This window comes from Phalacrocorax carbo, chromosome 2 (assembly GCF_963921805.1).
Source record: "Phalacrocorax carbo chromosome 2, bPhaCar2.1, whole genome shotgun sequence".
Lineage (NCBI taxonomy): Eukaryota > Metazoa > Chordata > Aves > Suliformes > Phalacrocoracidae > Phalacrocorax > Phalacrocorax carbo.
Window position 1 is genome coordinate 68492172 of NC_087514.1, and position 27829 is coordinate 68520000.

The window sequence follows — 27829 nt, forward strand, 5'->3', positions numbered from 1 at the left end:
GTGTGCAGTCAGGTAACCAAAGAATTGTACATTAGAACACATGTAGAAGGAAGTAATTTAGGAAAGTCTGTACAATAGCTTTTCCTCTTCCATGCATAACATAACAGTATTCCTCTGTGCACTCTCCTGGACACACTCATCAGTAAGCCTCTTTCTCTCAAACCCTGTTTTCTGCATCCCCCTACACATTTTTTCCATATTTGTTCCTGAAGAATTGCATTCAAGATGGTAAATAAGCCTAGATTTATTTGATGCCAGGCTTGGGTCTGCTGGCTCTGTCCTGCATAAGACACCGAAGCTTCAAATTCACGCAACTGGTCATAGTTCACATCCGTTGCAGAGATTTTATCTGTATGGATAGTGAAGTCTCCATTGAAGTTTATCAGAGCTGAGTTCATTTCAGTGCTCACGGGTCAGAGTATATGTCCACATTATAGTCTTATGCAAAGAGATACATCAGACACTTACTGGGGCATAATTTTTTTCCCACTTCACTCACACTGTTAACTGACTATCAACCAGTATGATTTCCTGGCAAGGATATTCTATTCCTTTACATCAGCCTTCACAGGACTGATGCAAGTTAACACAGTGTAACTCTCTTGCAGGGATCAAAGAAGTCACCCACCGGATCCCAGCAACTGTCAAGTACTCTTTCTTTCTCACAGAGTTGTAAATTGCTTGCATGGAGCTAAAGTGCATTTGATAGGAAAGTTTTTAATTCATGGAACTAGGTAGGTGATCTATGAGTTGACTGAAAACATCCCAGGGGGAAGGCAACTCCCAAAACTGCACTTATATAAAAAGACCAATGTTTAGACCATTTGCCAGATGGTGAGCTGTCATATCTACTCTTCTCAGAGATTAGAGTAGCAATATCAGCATTTAAACTTTGCCCCTCAGTAAGCAATACATATGTTCCCATATGGACTAAAGTTCAAACAAGAAAATGAAGACCAGTTACATTTCATTTACCCACAGTTGTGGTGGACTCTTGATAAAAACATGTTTTGTAAATTAAGACTATAGCACAGCCTCAAAAATGAATAAGTCTCTTGCTCCTTTCTTTCTTATAGGTGAGGATATTAGTCATCCACTAAATATAAAGTGTCTTTGGCACTGCTGACAGCTGAGTAGTGTAAACCCTGAAGACATTGAGGATCAAGACATCTAAGATGCTCCACTGAGGGATGAAGAACAACTTGTCTCCTCCACTGCCATTTCTAATAGCCTCAGATATGAGGCACTCTTTAGCCTTTTCAGAGTTTGAGTGATGCACATTATGCTGGAAAAGGCAGCTATTTTTTTTCTGCCTGCCGAGCTTCCCTTCTGCGATCAGATTTTAATCTGTCTCGTTTCTAATGAATAACACCACAATGTTGTATTATGCAGCTTTCCAGAGAAGGATTGCTACAATATCTCATCTGCCAGGAAAAGTCAATGTCTTGGCAGGCTTTTTATGAAATATCTAAATTGAACAGCTCAGGTACTCTGTCATAATCTCTACCATGTATCTGACAGTCAAGATGTTATCAGTAAATCTACTCAAAGCTGGGTAACTTTGTCCATAGAGGTATCCACATGCTCTGCCTTCTACCTGTCCACCTGAAGAACTACAGATGAGCCTCTAACCTTAGGTATGGAATCACTGATGGCGAAGGTGAACTAGAGGATGTGAGCTCCCACCATCATAACACGCTGGCAAAGCTTGGTGATGTCTATGTTAGCGTGCATGTCACTCACTTAGATTGAGACTGCATCCAAACCTGTTCCTGGCCCAGAATTTTAAAATTTCATTCACTTGACCATTAGAATGAGAGATCATGTTCAGTCAGTATCCAAAACACCTGTTGTATTTGGGAAATCAGATGGAAATGGTTTCATTGAATTGGAATTCATATATTACATATTTTTTGTCCTATGTGCAAGATACAAGAAAGTTGGAAGCTTTGTATTGCTCATACTATTTGCCTGTGCAGGCTTAGAATTTTTAAACATTTAAGTTGATGTACAACTGCATATCCTCCAACACCTGTTTCTCTGAACACAAAATGAGTGTTAAAGATATCCTTAAGCCTAAATTTACCTTCCAACTGTGATTCAAAGAGGCTGGAGTCAATGAAATAAAAATTAAGGTGTTGCTGGGAAAACTGTAGAGCATATATTTCTGCCAATCATACCAGATATTTCAATTCTGTATTGAAGAATAATTAATTTCACTAATTTAAACAGTGTTTATGAAAATATGGACTTTACTGACAACATGTACTGGAGTCTTGTCAACCCCAGGTAGGAAATGCAAATTGGCTTAGACTGGCTTAGACAGCTTAGACAGATACAAATGGCTTCCTATAAACATAATCTTTACCTATTTATATTTTATACATTCAGGCTTGCATCTCTATGGGAATAACAAAGCACACTTAGTTTACCATGCTTTAGACCTTTTCCAGCTAGCTTCAGTAGTGGCCTAGTCTTATGCAGGTTGATATCCTTGCTTTAATTTTTGTGTTTTTTTTTTAATACCATTCAGTTTATTAGGTTTTTTAAAACCTGTTTTACACATATTTAACTATTTGCAGGACTGTGGCTTTGGTTGCCTGTCATACATATTTGATGCCACCAATGATTTGATCTTCACCATTTAGAAGTCCTTGCTCTCGGCTGTTCAATCATTTTTTTCATGTTCATATGCAGTTTAGGATTCATAGCTCCTAAGTCTAGTTTACTGTTGGTTGTATTACATGGTGATGTTAAAATATAGTTTTAATTTTATGAGATGCTGGGAACCTAATAAATCATTATAATAAGAGAAGGATGGCAAGTTATTCTGGTATGAAATTTATTTTTCCTTTTTTCCCCTCTGTGTTTCTTATGAAATAATGCAGATGATTATAAGCAAAGAATTCAGTCTAAAATGTGTAATGAAGCTAATGGAAAGATGCTCGATGCTTTTGCTGCATGATAGTTTACCTTAGAAGGGCTCTGTTTCCAAACCTCAAGAGCTTTCACATGTATGTCACTAAGACTGGTGCTTTAGGTACAAACATTAAGTCAGCAACAACTTGCTTTACTTTGTGTCCTTATCAGGATCGATAAAAAATATTTACTATATGCATGAACATTCATTGATTTAAGCAGGACTAGACCCTCAAAATGCCATTTGTTAACCTTACTATGCAATGGAATGTAGTAGTATATAATTCTTTTGCAAATTTTGTTTTATTAGCCTTCTTCATAGGAAAAAAAATAAATCAAATGCCGTGACATAATCATCACTTTCTCTTTATTCCTCAAACAGCAGGACATACCTTAAGCTTCTTTACACTCGTACAAGGATCGTTGGAGAAACTCTCAGTATCTGAAATCTCGATGTCTTCACCGTACAGGACGCGAGTCAGATCATTCCTCACCTGTCAGAAGTTGAGAAAAAGGCAAACCAGTGAACCGAGACTCAGTGAGGAGGAAGCAGATGGACTATATTTATCACTGTAATGACAAGCAGTGATCTCAACGATGATATATTCACCCACGTTTTGTTTTTCCGTTTTGCCTAAAATCAGATCAAGACACTATCCTTTTACCACCATAATCTACTACCAACGGGCGTACTACGTAAAGAGCTTCACTATGTGTGACAAAAAGTTCAGTGGGCTCCCGTTTTGCATCACGGGGATGGACCATTCTTGTGTATTTCCAGTGCTGTTAAGACCAAAAGCTTTCTTGTAGCCAAAGTGATGTTTGAGACTGTATAAAGGGAAAAGGCTGATCAAGAAAACTCCTACATATTCTCAGTGCTGAGGGCTGATTTGAAACCACTGTCAGCTGGTCTTGGCATGAATCAGCAGAGTTTAGCTTATGTCAGTTAGGGATTGGTAAAGCTTAATGAACTCCTCTGTGGCCCCCCCCTTCTTAGAGCATGCGTCTCGCTACATGGGCCAGTGAGTGGTATGGTTTGCTTAAAGGTAACACAAGCAACCATCTATCACAGATTTTCTCACCTGTTTTTTTTCACAGTGGCAAAACTCTGTCCTCTTTGAGGTGCCTAACAGCACAAAGAAGCCAGATAACATACAAAGAAATCTGGTTTACTAATGTAAGGGTTTTTTCCATGTAAGTACTTCAAGATTTTCTGTCTTAATCACTGCTGGTTTTCCTCCAGCCACGTGACTGCAAAACCAGAGTTTCACATTACTATACCTAATAGATGAGCAAAATTAATTTTAACTGAAGATAACACGGTTACAGATTGAAATGAAGAGAGGGGCACTCCAATTTTAAATTAATAAAATTATGATCACATTCATTGCACCGATTGTCTTTGTTATATCAGAAATAGGAGAATCAAATCACAGTTTAAAACAGGTATCTCAAATGCAAGCAGGGAAAATACGTGGAAGAGAAATATATATGATATTGAACAGGAAAATTTAGAAATGTACAAATCACATGCAGATACTTTCCATTGATCCTCTCTACGGGTCGTTGGAATTATGCGTTTTAAATCTCCCTCCTAACTCCTTTTCCTTGACCTCCTTTGAGAGAGAAACACAGTCCATTCAGAACAATCTGAAAATATTTGATATATAGTGACATAGTCAAGGAAAGAAGTGGAAGTGGTATCTGTCCTTCAGGAGCAGGAACTCCTTCATTTGAACTGAAATAACCATAAAGTTTATATACTGAGAAGACATTTTATCCATGCAAAAATAAGGCTCAGTTATTGCTAAATTTCCTGGGCTGAAAGTCTGTCACACTCATGCCTAAGTATACAGTAAAAGCAAGGGGATGCACTGAGACATGAAGGGTGACAGGTGAGACTTCTAAATTCTGCTGGCAGCTTTGCTTTCAAGACAAACTCATCTCTTCAGTAATCCCTCAGCCTTTCTTTAATATATGTTTGTAAGCACCCTCCCAATCTATGTACGTTAGTGGTTCTGCTGAGTGTATTTCATGCTTTTACATTTACCATGCAACTAACTTATTTTTTTCAGTATTTTTTTTAACTGTTATATAGAAACGCGTTTTTTTGCTAAAAAAAGAGGAATTTTAAACACTCTTTGTGCTTTTGCAAATTTCTTCATTACAAATCAGCATAATCTGGTTTCTGCAAAGTAGAAAATGCTTTAATTGATCCTCAAACAGCATTCTTTTTGGTCTTCCCTTTAGGTTGGTTTTGCCAAGTTCCTTTGTTGACCAATGCAGTATTTCCTGAAGATCAGTAATTACTACACTGGCTGCCTTAATTACTTTTTTCATGGCCTCTGCTTCATCTTATCCCTATCTCTTTTAGCAATGCTCTAAAGTTACTAAAACATGTTTTTACTTTATAACCTTTTACAATGATTAAAACAAGTGGACATAGGTAATTTTTTTCTTCAAAATTATTTTATTATACAGAAGCAACAGTCAGAATGGTCAGTCCACCAAAATTTGAGTTACACCCTTCATCCTTTTTTGATGCTATAACAAGTTTTTAAGTGCATTCTGTGAAAATGTATTCACTGGCAAAAAATGATCAGTACTTACTCATTTTTCTGCTAGTATACTAGTAAAATTCATTGATATTTTAGCTCCAGCAACACCATTAACTGCTCCTTATGATACAGGTCTTCCTAGATACAAAGATAAATTGCTTTTCTGAAACAAACCATCAGTGATGGCAAAAGAAAATAGACCTCTCTTGGTTATAGTTTAGCTAAGGTCCAAAATCCTTCTACCTAGTACAAAAGCTCACTAAAACTATCATAAGTTACATAGAAAAAGTAAACTTTTCCTTAGCTAACAGAACTGTACTTTCCAAAGGCACGCAAATGGTCATATGCTTCTACCCCATACTGTCCTACCTTCTTCTGTAAAACAAGACATTTTTTAGTTGCAGGTTTGCTTTTCTGATATTTTCTTAATTTTCTTCTGCAGCCATTTCTAGTCTTTCTTTTAATCTGAGAGAGACTAGATTAACGTTTACTCAGCTGATCTGAATAGAAAACAGCTGATTCACCAAATACAGTTTAGTCAAATTAGACCATTATTAACATGAGAAAAATTATTAAAACACACATTAAAAATTGTTTGACTAACACGTATAGATAAACTTCAATGGAGGGCACAAGGCTGAGATTTTATTAGACTTCAGACTGTCTACTCACTTGCTGCCATTCCATCCCTTCAGAACTTGTTCATGAACTTTGCAATTGAGGTATTCAATTGCATATTTTTTTCTTCTGAGCAACACTTATTTAAATTCAGCCTCTGAGAAATTTCTTTGACACCCCCCTGCCCGATCTGCTGAAAGTCCACTACCCTGTGGCCTTCAGAGCTCTTAGACTTTTTCTCTGAAATACTGATCAACCTCCCAAAAGACACACCTTATTAGATTTGGTACCAGAGAATTTGGAAACCTTTTCTCTTTGCTGCCACTATCAGATATTGGATGCTTTTCAGATGCATCTGTTGTGGAGATTTTGCCAAACGAAAGGTGTTTATTTCCCACTATCACAACAAGGTATTAGGAGCTTTATAAGAATTTACAAGGTTTACATTGCTTTTTTAGGAAGACTTAATGGGTTTTTTCCCCCCCTTTCAATGGTATAGCCACCAGTCTGACAAATCTCATTTTGTGCCTGGTCTGGGGGGTATTTCCACTACATTTGCTAGTCTTTGATACCTATTTCCATATCTTTTTGTCACCATCTTCAAGTTCTTTTCTTTCTTTCTTTCTAAATATGCTAAATATCTCACGAATTGAAACTTTTGGTTTTACTCCTACAGAAGTTTTTCACTTCTTTCAAATAAATTTAACTACAGAATCTTCTGATTCGGATTTAGGTCCAATGTCACAATTTGCAAAGCCTCTCCATTTCTTGAGCAAATGTTGCAATTTTGGATTAAATTTCTGAAACTCAGAATACAAAATGCTGCATGTTTTGTTTTAGCAGATGCTTGCAGTCCTGGAAAGCGTATCACCAGCAGTACAAGCATTTTTAGAGCTCAGCAGTAATTGTTTCATTCCACCAACTCTGAGTAAAGAAAACTGTATAATACTATACTTCTGCTTCTTTATTGTGTAGAATAGGATCATTTCAACTGGAGGAAACTGCTGTAGAAAGTAGTAACAAAACTGCATTAGGCTCTGGTGGGGATCTACAGTTCCTAAGTAAACCTTGCACAGGTTTACAATACAGAAGCAGTATAATTCCATGTAGTTTAGTCCCTTGTTAACAATTAAATGAAGGTTGTAGCTCTAGGTCTGTTTATATAAATTGTACACACTTTAAAGTGTGTACATGAAAATGAACCAACAGTTCATTTTCCCAAAACAGGGATTACCAGACCTGATCATCAATAAACCTGAAAGGTTTCACCAACTACTGCTTAGAAACCCTACTCCTTCACTCACATAAGAAAAAAAAGAAGAGCACTTTTACACTGATCTCCGGCCAAAGCTAGATGAAATCAGTATTTCACCATACTAGATTTATTGTATAATAAATTTATGTGTGGTTATCTTCAAAAATTACTGGGGTGCAAATATGTTTACCCAGCAGCAAGCTCCAAAAAATGAAGGGTTTGTATCATGTGTAACCGATGCATTTGCAGGAAGAAAAGGATGGTCCTTGTGCTTCAGGCAATGGACTGAATGCAAGAGAATTGTCTTTTATCCTTCATTCTCCCAGAGCTGCTGTGTGATACAGCTCACATGACCTAAATGAGATTTTGAAGTTTGCTACTAAGTCTGGCTGTATCTTTTTTCTGTGAAGTGGATGGCAGCAATACTTGCCTACCTCTTAGCTGTTGTATCAAATTCAGTGATGTTTGAGAGGCAAACAACAAAGTCCCTGACCCTGCACCTGTGAAGGAAGAAATACAGGGGTTTTGAGGAGCCAAGAACTTGCATTGCCAAGGAAGAAATTAATTTCTTTAATTTCCAGTATGGTGAGAGAGTAGACAGAATGACTAAATGGGCTGTAAAAAAAAAAAATCTAGATGGGACCAAATTACAACACTCTCGTGGTCTCTATCAGGAAGGACGGATTCAGGTTTAAAGAAAAGAAGCAAATGTTGGGGAGTGGCACAGGCTGGCTGCTTCCTAAGGATGGGGGATGTGAGTGCAGTAACACAGGCCCCAGACAAGGGACCTCACCAGCCAGCGCCCCAGCGAGGGGAGCTGGACATGCTCAGGGAAAACAGCCAGTTTCAGCCACGAGGCTAGACCTCCTGGCAAGTTCATAGTGATAAGGCAGGTCCAGGGTAAAGCTGGGAAGTCCATCCATGAGCCAGGGACAGGATCTGGGTCTTGGGAGAACCAGGGTCAGACACAGTCCCGTGATTGCCAGGCACATCCATACTAACAAGACAGGTCTGAGGACAAGCCAGGAAATGGATCCAAACCAGTTGGGTCCATGCCAGGCACAGCTATGATGGAGAGAGACCGGACCTCCCACAGTATTGCTGGGCAGGGACTAATGGTGCCAGGCTGAGCACCATGCCAGGCTGACCCTGAAACAGAGTCCTGGGTCTTGGAGGGGGGGAAAGGAAGAAGCCTTGGGGACTGGTCAGGGTCAGAAAGGGCTTTTGGTGCTCTCAGGGCCCTGACACTGATTTTTGGTTGTTGGCATGTTTTTTACTTCCTGTATGACCTACGTATGATGATTCTCTGCATACAATATATAAATGATCCCCTACCTCACAAGGATACAGAAGTTGCACACACAGCGATTTTGTTTTAGGTGAACAGATATTGCTCACTTCAGTGGGATTATCAGTGTGACCACCTGCTCACCAATAGTAAATAGCTACCATCCATTTGACGACAATATTTCATTTTTATCAAGCCAATCTTATCCCTTTTTTCCAGGAAAATAGTAAAGCATGGTGATATTCCTGATGAATTGTCAATCTAATGATGACAGCTCAGATTCAGGGTCTCCACTGATAGACGGTTCAAACTATGTTTCAGATTACATGCTTAAAGGCACAGCTCGCTCATTAAATCCAAACTCTGCCAGTTACAAAATATATTTAATAATTTTTAGATTAATCATACTACTTTGCTTTTAACAGATATTTCTGATGACCTTTTGGTTCACTAAAGCTGCATGTAAGTACTGCAAGCTAAATCCTTGCTGTTCAGGGCTGTCTAATCCTACCAGATGTTGATCATAAAAGACTCCTAATGAATGAGAACTGGTCAGACCAGATGGATTATACAGTCAGAATTTTTACTAAGATTTCCTGCTGTGAGATTTATACTGTCTATTTTAAAATGTTGTACTGTAGGAATTTCAGTACAGATATATAAACACGTGTGTACAAAACAAATGCATGAATTATAAGAAAAAATATTTCCTCATTGCATGGACAAAATGTAAATCGTGAGTAATTGCAAAGGACAGATTACAGTTTCTGGGATTAGTAAAGATAGAGACATCTCACCGTATACCAGCATTACAAGCAAACATAATTATCCCTATTTTCATTCCAATGAACAAACACATTATTCACATTTAGAGGCTTAGAAGCACTGAGTGAAACTTACTTTCAAGAACTACTCTATCTGGAGAAGAGAAATTGTGTAATAGGAAATACTGTCACTTGTCACTGCCCTTAAATACAGAAGAAAACTCAGGTGTATTTTCAAGGATATACACATCATTTGGGGTTACAAAAATGAAAGATGAAGTAGAACATTATTTAGCACTGGGACACAACACAAAACAAAAGATAAAGCATAGATAAACCAGAAGGAAACAGTAAAAATATTTTAGGTATTAGGAAACAGCCCCACTAAAGGGAAATTAAAAACCCAAATATATCTTATTGTTTAAAGGAGAAATAAAAACAGAGATGCATTGGCTTTCCTTGTTTGTTCAATAGCAATCAGATGCTTTAAAAAAATCGCGTGTGAGGTTTTCAGGGTGAGAGGAAGGGAAGAAGGGATGCTGGAATATTGGGCTTTTATGTGGGAAAACTGTCAGTATGGGCTTTCAAGAAAAATGACGTTTTTCGTTGATGTAGGACTCTAGCACATGGATCTAACCTGGAAACAAATGCAATCAATATAACTCTTGCCTGCAAGAAGTTCCTGAGTGTTTCAGACTGAGTGTTTTCAACTGCAGTAATAATAATAATATTAGAACAAAAATAGGATATTGTATTGGTTTATTTTTTTACATATGTAACTACATCTTCCAGATTAAAAAAATGCTCATTTTCCTCCTTCCTGCCTGGAATGTCAACATGGTAAATATGACTTCACATAAAGCCTACATATGCATGACTACCACACAGATCATTGCTGTTCAAACATAAACCTTTATAAAGTCACATATAAAATGCTCTAATTTCCCCCCAAATTTTCTAAAGTAGAAAAAATTTCCTTCTCATGTTTTTTGGTCACAGAAGCTAAATGTAATAATTAATTCTGATATTAAACCTAATAGTTGTGGCTGAAAAGGATTAACAGGAATTTGGGGGTTTTGTGATGGGGGGGATGTTTATCAGGGGATTTTAAGGTAACTTACAAACAGTTTGAGTTAGAAAGTTATTTCTCTGCAACAAAAAGATAAAAATCAATCCATCTTATCAAGAGGTGGATCACTTGCTATCACATATCTGAAGATGCCAGCATACTACAATGAAATAAAAATTTAGCTAGGAAAAAGAAATATGGAGCTGCAATATGAACAGATTAAATTCCCCTTAATCTGGAAGCATGTTAAGGGTCTGCACAATAGATTCAGCAGAACTTTGAGCAGTCTGAAGAAACAAACTCTCTTCAATAAAAGTGGATGCTAAGACAAGTAAACACACAAGTAAACACCTTTTCCCACACAGCAGGGTGGGAAAAGGTATGGTACATTCCTGATAGGAAAAATGCATAACACATTGCAAAGCCAGAAAGGGTCCCAAAGATAGCAGGCAAGGAGTGAAAGTTAATGATATATGGCTATAAGAAATAACAGCAGTTCACATGAAGATTTCAGGGGCACTGATGAACAAAACTGAAGAAGAAAATATATACCAAATACACTTGGGATTCCTTCAGTGTGAGGTACCCTCCACAAAATGGATGGCAATGAGGTTCTCGTGGCTTCCAGATAAACAGGACAACCACTCTTCTACGGTTTATCAGACTTGACTCTTAGAGGTAGCAGAACAAAAGCAAAGGGTCTGGAGGTTGCAATATTATACAACAAGTAATTTTCATGCCAGGTATTATGAAAGTCAGTAGAGGCCATATTGAGAATAAATTATTTAATAATTTATAAACCAATACCAGGAGCACAAGTAATTAAGCAGGAAATTAGAAATGCTTGTTTATTAAAGCAACTGAATGTAATAGGACTACTGAAAGTTGGTGCAAGCATTCAAGTAACCAGGAGTGCTGAAATACTAAACGCTATCTTTGAGGGAACGTAGAGGCAGACAAATAAAGGCACTCCATATCATTATGTGTGGAGTGTAATTGGAACACAGAATGCAAAATATAGAATGCACCTGGATCATCTTCTGACAAATAAAATTTCACAAGCTTTAGAGTATGTATTTAGACAAAAAATACTTAGTGAAATAAAAAAATATTTTAAAAACTACTTAGAATACATAGTAAATCTGCTTTACATTAGTGAATTTGGTCTCAATTAGGAAATATGAACAGAACATGATGGAAAGTCTCATGCTATCACAGAAGAAAGAATAAATCACAGCTAAGAAAACTATCATGAATTTCTTTTGAAGCACACACTATTACACCACCCTCAAAACCACTTCTGTAGTAGTTTTCATGTAGCAAATAGACTGTTTGATTACTGAACCAAAAATTAGGGACTCAATATCTAATTACATTATTACAGGTGGACAACGTATAGTACTCATTAGTTATTCTTAAATATGCACACATTTCAAACACATTTATTACTCAGAAAGAGCCCATTTACTGAAATAATTCTGAGCAGAATCCATTGAGAGGGATAATTCAAACAAAGCAACATGAACGATAATTAAATGTTGTTTAAGAAAATGTTGTAAGTGCCAAAAGAGTTATGATTTATAATTATAAAAGGAAGGTCTTGACATAAAATCCTCCTTGATTAAGCAGAATGAAAGCAACAGTAACATTTACAAATTTAGTCACATTCATGACAGATGAAATATTTTTTATTCCAACACTAACTAGGAAAGGTGTTTCAGGGATATTACCAAAGTTAAGATAAATGGGCATTTCTAAGCAATGAGTCATCTCATCCATAAATAGATGTCTAAAACAGGTGAGATGAATTGCACCCAGGAAGTGCCTCTCTCTTTTCTCCATTAACTAATAATGGAGCTTAGATGACTCTCAGATACAGACAGTTACAGACAGCTGAGCTGTAGCTGAATCCCAGGTCTCAAAATCTAACCCTGTCTCAAAATGGTGTTCCAGTACCAGTAACATCCACTGAAACCTAGAAACCCCAAAGATCCCTTACCTTCATAAAATGTTCTCAGGACAAGGTCAAAGGAGTGGGCTACTTCCCTGCACCCTTTCTCAGTCTGACCACCCAACCGCCAAGGGAGAACACACACGTTCTCCTACGTCTTGGCTGGTAGAGGAGGTTTGTACAAACCACGGGTTTTGTGAAATGCTTGGAAGTCTTTATCTAGCTAGGATTTTTTTCTTTCAGAAAACCTGGGCCAAGTCTGAAATTTTACCGTGCACTCGGTTGCTGTACTGAAGCTGTAGTTATTTATTAATGGTTTAATTGCATCAGACTCAGGCGACTACGTCAACATTTATGAAAACCCCTGTATTCAGGAGTAAGCGTTGTTATCAACTAACAACTATGGATACAAGCCTCAGTAGGATACCAAAAAAAAAAAAAAAAAAAAAAAAAAGAGATATTTACATAATATAAAAATTGGATGACATTTTGATGGAGGTGAGGTTACAGAAAGCATACCTGGGAGAATAAGGATGATATGAAATTATTACTATTTCAATAATCTTCCAAAATAGCAATCCACATTCCTCAGACTTCCTAAATGTGGGAAGGTCAGCAATATCTAGGTAAGATTTAATTCTGTTCTGTGCCTGAACTATGGGAATATTTGTCCTCATTGCAATAGACGGGGGTATTTGGGCTTTAGGCTTTTTAGGAGTAAAGGGACAGGTTTGCTTAAAATTTGAGAACAGTCTGATAAAGCATTTCATTAACTTACTTTCCACTTGGCAATGCACTGCTCCAAACAGTTTTGTTTAGATGAACTTTGTAAAAAAATCCCCGTGGTTTAAACTTTCTATATTTTTTTTTCCAGGTGAAAAGGGGAAAACAGACACCACTTCAGGGGTCCAAGATCATCATATGATAATGTTGCGATGAATTATAATGCTAATAAAAATAGACATTAAAAATTTACTGTATGAACCATGCTTCAGCCCCATGTTCCTTCCTTCCCTTTGGAAAAATACAGAAGTCACCTTCTATCTCTCCTGACCCAAATAGGCTCTGCTACATTAGAGAACTAAATTAGATGCTATCTGGAGTGATATTACTGTGCAGTGACAAGTAATCAGGAGATTTAAAAAATTAAGTTTGCTCTTTTTCTCCGTTGTGTATCATTTACATTCAAAGAACTTTTTTCACTTGTACTTGTCTATTAAATTGTGCCTTTTCTGTTTTCTTCACACTGGAATTTTGTTGTGCATTGTACTGAGGACTGTAACTTCAATCCTTTTGGAAACTAAAGTTAGACGAAACTAAACTGAAGATAGATGACACTAAGGTAGTAATGCATTCCTTACAGTGTTATGTATTGAAATTTCATACTAACGTTTGATTTTCAAAAATAATTGAAAAGCTTTTGGAGTCTTCATAGTAAGAAGCCTAACATACATGATCACTTGGATTATTTTCTGAGGAAACAACTGATTTACAAACCCAAAGGCCCACCTTCTGCACACGCAAGCTCTGCTGATCTGTCAAAATGCTTCAGCATCAGCTCTCTGTGACAGATATCATCTCTGCTTTATTCATTTTTAAAATGCAGAACACCAAAATAATTTCACAAGAAGTTCTGATACACAATTTCCTTTTGCATCCTCTCTGTTTGTGGGAGCCAGAAAATCAGCAGCAGCTCAGACCTTCCAAAGCAGGAGTGTGAATCTGGCTATAACTGTTGGCATCAAGAGTTTGCGCTCACTCATCTGTACCAGAGAAACTGAGGAGTTATGATACAATGAAGAACTAAAAACATCCTGTACTGAGAACTTAATTCTAAAATTAAAATTTTGTATGATGCAGTCGGTCCAGCCTTTAACTGTATGAAAACTAAATCCCTAAAAAGTATTTTCATCAGTTGCAGAACAGACAATTTTAAGTAGAACGCTGCTGTGAGTGCTTGATGACTTGACTCTACTGAACAAGCGTACACATGATGAAGTATGCTGTTCCATTGGAGGCTACTATACATCCTTGAAGATATGTCTTAGATAAAATCATGGGCTTGTTAAGAAATTGGAGCTGCTTACCAGGTCACCCACAGTATTCTGATAGTTACCAAACAGATTCTATTGGCTAAAGATGAAGCTCTCGTTCAGGACAGCACAAGAATACGCAGGAACATAATACACAATCAACAATTATTTTTAGTAAAGAAACAGACAGGGCAACAGATGTTTGACCACTTTCAACAGTTCCAAACTCTTCTGATTCTTAAAGCAGTATGTTAATTTCTACAATTTTCTATGCCAGAGCAAGCAAAGCATGCCAGGGAAAAAAAAGGTCCAGAAAACAAGGTATTAGGGTCTATGACCTTCATATTGGCTTGAAGCATACTGCAACAGAAGATTTGCCCTAAGTAAGAGATGAAGATCCAGATACCATTAAGATATGGCAAAACTAAAAATAACCAGTAAAATTCACGCCCTTCCTTCTTCTTTTTTGAACCACCATCGTATCCAGCAATACCAATTAAGATTTAAAATAAATTAGGGGTGTACCTTCAACAGAATTTTTTCTCCACCTCATCTGTCAATTCAAATCAAGAGTTTATTGGCTTGTTCAATAGAGTTGTTCATCACCTCTTTGAGGAAGAGACATTAACCTTAAGAACACTGAAGCACTGATTTCTGTGAAAGCTATCCCCATAGAAGGATGCAGCAGCGACGCAGGAGCTGTATGGTTGCTATGCACCCACCTTTGACTACTGCTGCTACCAGATAAGGACAGCAGTGGTCAGATTCTGCCCTACTGTTAATCTGCCAACTATTAATCATTGTAGGAAACCTCACTTGAGTCTACCTATCTGTGAATGATTCCTGAAGAAACGTCTTGATGTTACTGTTCTGTTTCCAAACCCGAAAGAGAAGAAGGAATCCTGGAAAACGTCAGAAAGGCACACAAAGTGGAATTGGATCACATGTGCAAAACTAATGATATCTAAGTTTAGTTAGCCTGATAATGCCGCCTGTTGCCTCAGGAAAAAGGATAAAATTAAACACAAAGCTGGCAAAGTCAAGACTAATAAAAGACAACCAGGCATACGATATCAACTCTTAACTACTTGAATGTCTTTTGAAAAGGTGCCATGCACCTGACACAAAATTGAATTGCACTTTTCAGGGAAGCCCAAGAAGTTTTTCCCCTACCCCTTATATGTAGTGGGAAGTTGAAGATCAAGGTTGCTTAAATGAGTGAGAGAGACAGTTGGTAAAAGTCTGCAACAGACAATATGGTTGACATTTAGATAGCACTCTGTGGCATAAGATGAGCTACAGCGGTTGCTGTCACCTGGGGAGAAGTTACAGATTAAACTACTATTTTTGCTTCTAATCTTTCTGTCCCCCTCTCCTTCCTCCTAGGAACTAATAATGGCACTATCAACTATTACATTGCTGATTCTCCCAAATTCATCATGAGAGACATGACTGTCCTCTTCGAGGGCTTCAGAGAATAACCACTTCTGTTAAAAAAAAACAAAGCAACTTAAAAATGTGCTGAAGCCATAATCACATTCCTTTTGGAAAGTTAACTCATGCTAGTTAAATTAATCCAGTTAATATATGCTATGCTAACTTTAAACTACATTCACTTTTTAATCTAAGTTAAAGTAAGGTAAAGCAAGATAAAGTAGTGGCTCTATTAGAGCATTTTCACCCTGTTTTCTAGGACCACTAGACGAAGAAACATTGTTTCAGAGTTTGAGGATTGTACCTTGGTCCTCTGAGTTTAAAGAAAATGGAGGTGCTACATTAACATTTTTTGAATATTGAAGAAAACCTTGCAGCAACTTTTCCCACAATGGTGTATGACTGTTATTTCACACTTTATTTCCTTCAGAATCCTCAGAAGGATACCATATGGTGGTGATAATTTACTGTACTTGAGCGTCTCAGTTTGATTCACATACTTCCTCCACTGAGATTTCAATCGTCAGCTGAAGCTGTACTCCAGTTACCTGTCAAAAGTCCTTCTAGAAAAGACATTTTCCCCGGGCTCTTGTACATACTTTTTTGAACCCTTTAATGCCTTTGTTAATTGCTCTTGCTCTTTCTCCTTTGGCAGACTTCTATGTTCTGAAATTTCTTCCTTCTACTATCCTTTCCTGAAGCTTTTTAAGCCACATTAATTCTTGGCATATCTTATATCAAGTCCTTTACAAATAAATTCTGCACATTATGTTATTCTGAATGGGATTCTGGACAGGCATTATGCTGCATCTTGGCATGTTGTCTTAAGCAGCCTTACTGTGGTTGCACTCTTTCTTAGAGCAATGTAAAAATACCATGGTGGCATCTTTTCATTTCATTGGCTTCACATTCTCTTTTCCTACAGAGAAATTCTTCAGGGTCATATTAATACAAGGTATTTGGTTTAAGCAAGTAAAGTCAATTTTACCCATGACTGGAAAATGTTACAAAAACATGAGCAGTTTACCAGTACTGTCTGAGATGAAGTTCCTAATTCAGTATGGAAACCAGAAGACAAAAATCTTCTAGGTTACCTGAGAATTACTTGAAGTGTTTTATGCTGCAAATTAAGCAAGCAGATTCATTCTGTGTCTTCGGTCAACTTGTTGGCAACTTCAGGTGGTGAAAATTATGGACTGCCAGACATCTCCTTGACCATGTGTGTTACTATTTACTGTCACTGCCCTTTTCATTTTAACATTACGGATTGTGCCCGGAATTCACAGAACACCTGGAATCAGACTCTACCCTTCTGTATCCCCACAAGAGCTAACAACAATCTGGCATGAAAAAATGTTCTGTACCTTCATAAGCATATTTAATGCTTTATTTTAGCTCTTTCAGGGAGGAGAGAATACACGTGGTGTCATTAAGGGTTATGCATTTGACTTCAACAGAATTGAACAAACCCCTTAAAAATAACTTTTATCTATTTCTGAGTTTTAAATACACTCCACGCCATTTGATACAACTTTTTAATTTGTCTGAAAGATAATACCATTTAACATATTTTTTATACGTAACTTTAATATCCTGTAATATTAATCTCCCTCTTTTAAACAAAAAAAAAAAAAGAGACCTAGAACACAGGGAATAATTCCAGTAGCCCATACAAGCAAACTCTGTTCTGGCAAGAAGCAGCTGCACTGGACAGGGAGTCGGGAGAAAGGCATTAGTTTTGTCTAGATGAGGTTCTTTTTTTTCTTACAGAATGTTTCTGTTAAAGCTGTGCAGGCATATTTGAACTTAGAATTGTTGATCCTGCAATCGGAATAATTTTTATAAGGTTTCATGTATTTATTCATTTTAGTGCTCAGAGATTTTGGTGGATAATAACTAGAGAAGCTTGTTTCCATAAAACGAGGGGCACTCCAAAATGCCAGAAGTATAGGTGGTATGCTAGCTTGTAAGAAACCACAACCACCATGATATATCTACAAAAGACATTTCACCATTTCTACTGACCATTCATTTGTGTGACTAAATGTTTTAAATATCAGTCTATTGACACGGAACCAGATTCTCCTCCACATTATATGAGGATGTCAAATTGAGGGGAACACAAAAGTTTACTGACATTTGGGACAAGAAAGCTATAATAGAGAGAGGAGAAGGGGAATCCTCCCTCTTCCTCTCCCCCCTCTCCCCGCCCTGATTCCACAGGTCACCAGATGGTGTGATCCTTCTAAGTATGGTCCTAAAGGAGAAGAGAAATTAAGAAAGTGAGAATATCTTATAAAACAGTGCATCTCTTAGCTTCCAATCATTTCTCCAAACTGCTATATAATACAGTTTAATAGATTCATTTTCAGCTTCACAAGGGGAAGTGACACGCAAGTGTCTTCATACAGTGTCACAGTGTGAAAAGAACCTACAGGAACTGAATGGGACTTTCTACTAAGGCTACTTATCCTAGTGAAAATAATGATATCCAGAAGCAGAGCAATTTCCCCCAAAGCAGCTACGTTGGATTCTGGGGGAGCCCTTGCTGTGAACCTCTGTAAAATTAATGATGCATAAACACAGTTTCTCATGTTAGGGCTCTGACAAAAAGGGTTAATAGATTTTCTTGGATTTATTCATAGTGTAAAGAGGTGGCAGTTACCTCATTATATATGACAGACAAAAAGTACTGAGCTCGCATTTCTGGTCTACTGTGGGTATTTCCAAAGTATTTTTCAGACAGGTATGAATGTGCTCTGCCCATTCTTTCAGGCAGCCAGAAGGAACTTCAGCCTATGTAACCACAATGGCCTGCAGCAGGGAACTAAGCTAGTGTGCTCTGGCTCTATGGCAGTGGTGTCCAAACTTTTCTGATCATGCACCCCCTGTGTATGTATATTTATAAATGATACACAGGTTCTTGCTGCTGTACTAATATATTATGCTTATTATAAAAAAAATAAATAATAAACCCCAGAAATTAAAAAGGATAAGATAAAGATGAAATAATATTCTAAAAAAATTATTTTATTTATTAGAGGTGAAAAAGGCCCCTTCTTGCTTTCACTAAAGTGATGCGATTGAACATCCTTCATTAGTTTTTAAACTCTTGGTTAAACTCTTATTGATACAGCCATTTGAAGGTCTGGTTCTAGGTCCAGTTTATTTCAATACTTAGTTTTAATGGCTGCTAGCTGAAAATGGTACTTTACAAAGACATACAGATCCAAATGGAGGACGTACATCACTGGCTACACTTACTAAATTATGATATTAATTTTTAAGTCCCATCCCCCAATCATGCAAAGGTTTTTGTTGAATTTTTGTTAGTAAGTTTCCATCTTCCCTGATGGCAATCAGTTATTCTTGCAAACTAATCAGAAGGTGTTGCATTTTTATATGTTTAACAACTGGGTTCAAAACCTACTGAAAATCTTGTTGGGAAGATTGTTAAACAGGCTGGAAAATTCAGTTTCTATGTTTTTTAAGTGTACACATTAAGTGTGTTTATTTTTTTGAAACTATCTGCTGTAGACAGATGTCGTCACAGAAAAGGCCAGCAACTTTGGAACACTTGTCATTTTGTAAAAGAAAAATGCATAACATCAAGTTCAACAACTTTTTTAAACACTTCACCATAAGAAAACTAGTGAACCTCTGAGGTGCAAAATATTTTTGTGGTCACTCCCATCTCATTACAGAGTATTGCACCCTGCAGCACTTCACGCACTTTTGGCTCCAGCTACTCTGCTGCAAGAGCTTGCCTATGACTGACACAGTGAAAGAATTTCATGTGTGATGCTAGCTCTGTAACCTTACCTTGGAATACATTTTTTATTCCAGCTGCTCCATTAGTGGTTACCCTTACACAGGTTTTCTATAAAACATTACTCTTTAAAGAAGTCACTTACTGTCGAGAATGTATCTTCTGCAGTACATTTTTCCTTTAGTGGCTCACAAAAACCTGTTTTATTATTGAGGCAGAATCCATCAAATACCATAAGCTGAGACGTGTTAGAAACATCTGTACTTTCACCCAGCTGCATCAAACTGCCCACACTGTGTGATTTGTTCTGATATGTATTTCGGCAACTCTTCGGCAACTCTTCAACTCTTCTGTGCATCTTCCAATAGCATTTCCCAACAAAGGAACAGACTTCAGTTTGTTGCCATATTGTTTTTCATGCATTATTTCAGCCATTTTTACTGCAGCAGGAAGAAGAGGTGCTTCCTTAATCGTATGTGGCTCTTTGTCTTTTGTTATCAAGAAACCTCAAAATACGCTTTTAAATGTTTATCATTATGTTTAGTTATGCAAAGTACTGGACTGAGTATCACGACTTCAAACATGACTGAAAAAATCGCTGAGGTTTGTCTTCATGTTCTGGATGCTTAATTTTTAAATGTCTTCCTAATTGTAATGGTTTCATATACTATTAATAGCTAACGTCTCAAGGCACAGTATACACTTAGGGTGAGGTTCATCATTAGCAACAGTAGCAACGTATAAATCCATATTTCAAATAGTCTTCTTGAAAATTTTGTGCTTTTTTTGGCTGACATTCTGTCAGATCTGGTTAGCTTGTCATCGTTTTTACCCATAATGTGGCTGATGAAGAGCTCATACTAGCAATAGAAGTGTTAGCTCTGCCATTTTCTCCTTGCTTGCTTGTACTGGCATTATCAGTATTATCTTCAATCTGCAGTTTCTTTGCAGGAATCTTTTTAAGCCACCTGTCCGTTTTGTAGTTTAGTAAAAACTAGATAATATAATCCACAAATGCACTTAACTGGGCACATGTAAATTGTAATACATGGCAATATGCTGAAAGCGAACGAATGAGTGAGAATGCCACTGTCAACCCTTCCACATTGTGGAGTACCCACTCTTCCCTCAGGGCACCTCATGAACCCTACATGGCCATCTGACATATGGACTGACTAAACGCACCAGTGTCAATCTGTATATTAAATATTAGTAAAGCTTAATTTCTTCCCTATTTTTTTAGATAAAAATAAATATAAATGGAAGTTCAACTATTTTCTTCCTGCACTCCAACAGATCGCCTTGCACATGTCCTCGGATGCAGATCCCCCCATTTGGAGACCACTGCTCTTTGGGATCCTTAGCCGGGCTTGCAGCTAGCTGGGCACAGTTCAGTTTGCCAGCCTCTATCTGGATTGCAGCATGGATTGAAAGCAATCCGTGCCCACCTGCGAAAAGACATACACTTCAAGACATATGTTTATATAAAAAGACATATGCTTAAAGTACCTGGAGTCCTTATACACTCCTCTCCCAACACTAGGGATAGCCAATTCTATCCAGTTTTTCCACTAAAATCAATGCCAAGAAAAAACTCAAAATTTAGAGGAAAACCGTAAGATTGATTTGCAATTTGGAAATAGATTGTACAGTAAGAGAGTAAATGAGCTCTAAGATGGATTAAGACAGAACTGAATCATGATGATATAGTCTGTACATGATAAATTATGTGCTTAAGGAGATTTTCTAACTCCAATCTCTTTAATCTAGCAGACAAAAATACGTAAAATATAGTGACTGGAAGTTAAAGATGAAATAAGACACATTTTTAAATGTATATTGTTAGACATTAGGACAGTGACAAAGAATATAGTAAATATCCCAGTCTTCTGGTGTTCTCGAGGATGCATACTTGGAAAAACAATAGGATTATGCATATATGAATTAGATTCTGTAGCATTTTTCTTTAGCAAATCAAGAAAATATCTGGATTTTGACTACGGGACAATGACTTCATACTAGAGATATAATCAAGCTTTCATATTTTGAACTTTTTACTGGCATCCACTCTAACCCCCACTAAAAAAGACATTCTTAATTTATTTGCACCTCAGTGTCTGTGTTGACAAAATGAGAATAAATACCCGTAGATAACAAAGATATGACGCTCTTTTTAACTATTTAAGATCTATGGATGAAAAACAATGATGACTTCCATTTCACTGGCAGGAACCTGAGCACAAAGCAGTAGCGTGATGTACTGGGTCTGGCTGGAATGAAGTTATAAGTCAACTTTCTTCACAGCAGCCCGTGAGGTGCTGTGCTTTGCATTTGTGGCTGAAACAGCCATGATAACCCACCAGTGTTTTGGCCATTGCTAAACAGTTCTTGCACAGCGTCAAGGTTTTCACTCCCCCACCCACCCCCAAAAGCCAGTGGGCTGGAGATAGGTAAGATGCTGGGAGAGGACACAGCTGGAACAGTTGACCCAAACTGACCAAAGGGATATTCCAAACCACATGACGTCATGCTTAACAATAAAATCTCAGTGGAAGATGTTTACATTCTACTACACAACACTGTATTAAGATTGGCTGGTACGTAACAGGCTTTTTAAAGAAAAATATCAAGTTTCTAATTCCAGAAGGAAACGCACAACCATTCAGCCTGAACCTCTGCAAAAATACAGGGCATAATGCTTTAGTCAGAAAGTACTGCATCAAAATCATGTAATGGAGATTGACAGAATCTCACCCTTAACACACAAAATCCTTTTGGAAAGTCATTTCTGTCTTGGAGACAGGTAAGAACTTTTTATTGCAGACTTATTCTCAGGGTCACACTTGGAATCTCAGGTCCCAAAGTTTAGCATTTGCTTATCAAGTAATCGTATTTAGCTTTCTTTTTTTCACCAATAAAAGTTTGCAGATAGGCCTAACTACAGCTGAGAATGTTTTCCTTCCTTGCATTGCTGACTGAAATGCAAACATCCATACTGTGTACATCTGAAAATACTTCCATTATTTTTCCCTTCCTGTCTTTCATTCTTACATTAAATTTTACAGGAAAGAGGTCTTTTGTACTGATAATTGAAAATGTATGTGCATTCAGTACTAGTCCACAGTTTTATTTTAAATTGAGATAGAATTTCTACCATAGTATCAAATTATCTGGGTGTCTTGTTTAAGGTTACTTGGATTTCTAGTAAATGTAAATCACTTCATCATGAATTACCACAGACTGCTAAACATTCATTCTGCATAACTGACATTTCTGCAAGAGAAATAAAAATTAATCCATTTAATAGGATTTAACCCTTTTCTTCTTATGCAAATATGATAAGCCAGTATTCAAATCCCAGTATGTTCCGTATTTCACTCAGAACTGCCTGGTTTGTTGACTTTGATTACTGTCACTAAACTTCAATTAATGTGAATAGCTGTCAAAACATAGCAATGCTCTACTGTATTTTTTGGTAAGGGACCATAGACAAGGGAGGTTTGAGGAAAGGCTAAGAGGGTAGCTTCTGGAAAAGACAAATTAAATGTTGATACTCATGTCCTTTTGTGCTCAGAAGTTATGGAATTGGTGAGTTATCTGTCTGTTCCTAAAGGAGAATGGGGTGTTTAGCTTTCCGCCTTATTCCTAAGCATGTTACAGCATGGATCCTACAGGTTCTGAGTGCTTAGAGCCAGACTGCTTCACTATCAGCTTTATGGTGGTTTATCCCTGGACTCCTCCTTAGCTGGAATGAAATCAGAAGAATAAAATATTGCTTCTCCTGCAAGGAACAGCACTGTATTTGTGGAAAATATTTTCCTCAAGCTGCTTAGAGATAGCTTTGTTCAATTCCTTATTCTGTCTGAGTGGTAACAAACTCACACCACAGCATCATCTCTACTGGCCTCTCCTCTGATTCTGCCAGACTGTCATCCATCCCATAGAAGAGATTACCTGCTTCTGTTCAAGTCTCTCCTTCACAACAGAGGGCAGCCCAATCCTCCTCACTCTTTGCCTGTGTTTCCTGTTGAGCTTGTGTCCATCCACTGCAGCAGACCAGCCACGTAAATTCTCCCACCATCTCTCTGTTGTTCCAGTAATGGAGTTTGGTGACTGCACGTGCAGCACAAGTTCCTCCTGCTTGTTTTCCAGGATGCATCCATTTGTGTACCTTTGAGTCAGGTGTCCCTTCACACTTCTTTATTGTTCCTGAAGTTTCTCTTGTTCTCATCACCCTTCACCCTATGCTTTTGATCCCTATCTACTCAACCATGGGTCATAATCTCCCTCCCCTGCAGTTCCTAGTTTAAGTTAGCCAGTGGAAGACAGTAGGAATCTGGAAAGTATGATAGATTTTTTTTCTATTGAGACACCTCAACTTGGGGTGAGAGGGGCCCACAGGCTACAAAAGTAACTTAAATGATTAGCTTAGACTAAGTACCCCTGTTTAGGTGGCTGATGTTACACAAAATGAATCCCAAACACAGAGCAATTCCTGTGAACAAAAGGGTGCATTCTGGCCCTGAGGAGTCAGTTATGCTGGCATATTTTCAGCTCATCATTAAAGCTGAAGCCTTTCATGGGTCATGCACCTTTAATACAGCAAATATTTAAGAGGACCAAATCTGAATCTAGTGTTCTTTATAAGAATGATAGAAAAAAGTCTGTTTTACGAAGCCTATTGAGAATCAATCTTTACCTAGTTTTCTAATTAAAAATTTGCCCAAGGATATCGGTCAACAATATACAGGAACCCTGCCAGTGAAAGAAAGGCTCAATCAGAGGTAAATTTAAGAAATTGATAGCAAGTATTTTATATGGAAAACACTAAACAAAAAAGTTATGCAAAGCATTTTAAGGACACAAAACTGAAGCTAAACAAGGCAGTCAAGGTGGGGGGATTTCTTTAGTTTTTTATTGGTAGAGCTGCACAAAAGAAAAGTAATTCCAAGAGAACAGGAAAGCTAAAACCAATCAGTTTCCAGGTGAAAGGGTGTTGAATAGTTCTTGCTTTTAGCCTTTGACAAACATTTGACCTGAAGTGTCTAATATTCATATAAACAAAAACATGCATGAAACCATGGATGAAGGAATCCATCACAGAAACCTTCAGAGCAAATACCATGGTTTTTCATTTCAGCAAACTGGACAAGTGAAGCAAAGCTGGTCTGAGGGCAGACCTCAGGACCGATTGCAGAAGACTGACAAGGGTAACACAGAGCACAGAGCACTTGTCTGTTCCACCAGTGCAAGAGCAAACACTTCTGCAATCATTAGACCTGACAGAGGCAAAATATGAGATTTTTACTAGGCTGTAGGCAAGTTAGTTTGCTAGTACATCACAACATCATATAGGCTGGAATTAAACAAATAAAGCTGAAGTGAGGAAAATGACTGGAAAGCAAAATAAGAGCTGAAGGCTACACTGCAGCGTGTCATAGTCAAAAGATAATTCATATATTTCCCTCCTCTCTTTCTTCAGGGCACACATTTCAATGTGATGCAGACAGCCCTACAAACTCTGGTACTGAGAGGAGTATAATTTTTCAGTATAGCCAAAGAAATATATCAGAGCTGGGAACTTTGCAAGCATCACACTGCATGAGCATGCCAATTTGGATCAGTGCTAGCCTAGGGGGCTCTGAACTCTTATGAATTCTTACTGTAATTGTCAGGACTGGATACAAAACCCTATAGTAAAAATGCAGATTTATATAATTTGTTCTAAGCATTTTGAGTCAGATTTTCCTCCCTTATACCTTCCAAATGGTGATTTTAATGCTGATATAAATTGCTGTTTTACAGTCTTAGAGAGAAGATCTCTTGAAAAGACATGCGGACATCATCTTGATGAAGCTGGGCATTGATGAAAATTACTTGAAGGAAACAAAAGGATATGCTTTTCATTGATTAATTTGATGCAGATGGATTCTGCAATCCCATTCTGTTTAAAATTAGTATCACATATACATAATCACTTTAGATAGATAAAGGATACAGAGACCATACCTCTACTACATGCGACCTCAACAGGCAGAAGGATCACAGGAGGGAAGTTTTCAAACTGGAGGCATGATAAGATTCAGAGGAGTTCAGCACAAAGCAAGGGGGGAAAGTGGGCCAAGTAAGGTCTGGGGAAAACATTCCTGCTTCCTTCCTAGTGACTGCAAACAAGAACTTTGTTGTGTCCTGTGCTTGAAGGCAAGAGGAACTGTGGGGGAGTAGGGTTCTATATTGAATAGGAGGTTTGATTTATGGATGGATTCTTGCTTCTATAGGAAGCCATGGTTTCAGCAACCACCATGCAAAGCACAACTCCTGATAACTGCAAAGCCATAACCTCCTGTTTCCCACATATTCACTTTAAGCAATGCATTTTCCCAAAACTCTTGTTTATTTTCTTATTAGGAAAGGCAACTGCATCCTAGGGTATGCACCAGTCCTTGATACCTGGTTGTTCTGTCTGGCAAGTTGCACTTGATCACAGCGTATTATTAAGGAAGCTTTGGCCTGCCCATTAGGGCCTGTTAATGCCATATATCATCTTGTCTTTCATGGCACAGTTTTAGTTTATCTTAGCAATCCCTCTTTAAATTTGGGATGCAAAATGTATCAGAACAAATATCTGCTATATCTCTATACTGCAAACAAAGGCACAATAAAGTCACCCCTGCTCATGCCCCATTACTAACTGTGCAAATCTAAGGAATGACTAGAACAGTCTCTGCTGGCGAAAGACCAACATCTGCTCATTTCTCATCATCCGAACAACTGCCAGCTCAATGTCCATTTACAGGCCGAACCTTAAAAAAGTTCTGTAAGTAAAACGTTCTCTTCAGCACTATCTAATTCTGTTCTGTAATCGTCCTCCCTTTAGTACACACGTAATTTGCAGAATGAAGCACAGGAATTCACCACCCACCTTCCTCCCTCAGAGCAGTGCAGAGCAAATATAAGCATTTCTTGTCATGCATCTGTTTAAGAGTATCTGGACACATTCCTTGTTTTCCACCTACACCGTACCCTTCTGGAATGGGCTGCACTCCCATTTATTACAGTAGTGAAAGTACTTGGAGTTACTGCCAGAAAAGGATGCAGATGTCTGCCACTCTATTGATTAGGGCTCCGTCCTTGTGGAGGGCTGATCTGAGTTTGAATTCCTTTCAGAGGATTCAAAGAGAAGGAAACAGAAAAGAGTTTCTACTTCCTTGGTGTGTTCTTGAAAGAGAAGCTAAGGCAAAAATATCATCATCTGCAGAAGTAGCTTTCTGAGAGAAAGGACTGACCTCCATTTAGCCTTTGAAGTACAGACAGTAGCACTCTGGGGTCCAGAAAATGATTCACGGATGTGAATGCTGTATGTACAGAAGCATATCTCTATAACCCCTGAGGAAGGCTTTAACTCCCTGGAATGTGGCAGGATTTATAATACACGGAAATCTTAGCGCTGACTCTTAGCTAACTTTGCTAGTTCCTTGGTCTGTGCACTGTCATCTCTGGCTCTGGTTTTGGGAATGAGTCAAAAAATGATTTATCCACTACTCCATCAATTGTGTAAGGAGGAAGAGCAACTAAACTCCACAGGTCTTGGAGCTAGGGACAAGGAGCCTAAACACTTTTACAGATGTAGCTTTATGAGCCTCCTTAAAGCTTCCCCTAGTGTCAAAGCAATTGCAAAGAGCTCCGGAGATGAAGCCAAGACAACCACTGCAATAACTTTTTAGTGAATTTAACTCCTATTTAACATGTATGCAATTTAGCTTTTGACATTTACAGAAAGGGTTGTCTCAAGTTCTCTTTAACTGTATTGACTGTAGTCAAAGTTTAGAAATGTGTGTGCTGGAAGCATTAATGCATTCATTCAGCAAGGGAATACTAATACAGTATCCAAGTAGCTTGTCTGATCTGGACTACAAAGAAGGCATTTGGCAAAAATTGTTCATAATGAACTTATAATGTCTTCAAGTGTATCTTCAATATCATAACAGTATGATTATCATCATAACAACATTTTCAATAATAATCAGAGTTTGATTAATTCTGTATTTTCTAACAAAATGAAAAAATATATTTTTATTAAATAAGTTCTCCACAAAGTGATGGAACACTGATTAAACAAACTGAAAATCTTCACTTGCAGAAGGAGCTCACGGTTACAATTCTGTTTGATT

The 27829-nt window shown here is 37.7% G+C and overlaps 1 protein-coding gene across 1 annotated transcript in view; it reads right to left on the reverse strand.

Annotated features, from left to right (window-relative positions):
* GABBR2 (gamma-aminobutyric acid type B receptor subunit 2) overlaps nt 1-27829 on the reverse strand; it is a 491408-nt gene that overhangs the window by 256183 nt on the left and 207396 nt on the right. Inside the window, exon 4 of the mRNA XM_064443206.1 lies at nt 3312-3413. Coding sequence (XP_064299276.1) covers nt 3312-3413 — 102 coding nt within the window. The remainder of the gene's footprint in view (nt 1-3311; nt 3414-27829) is intronic.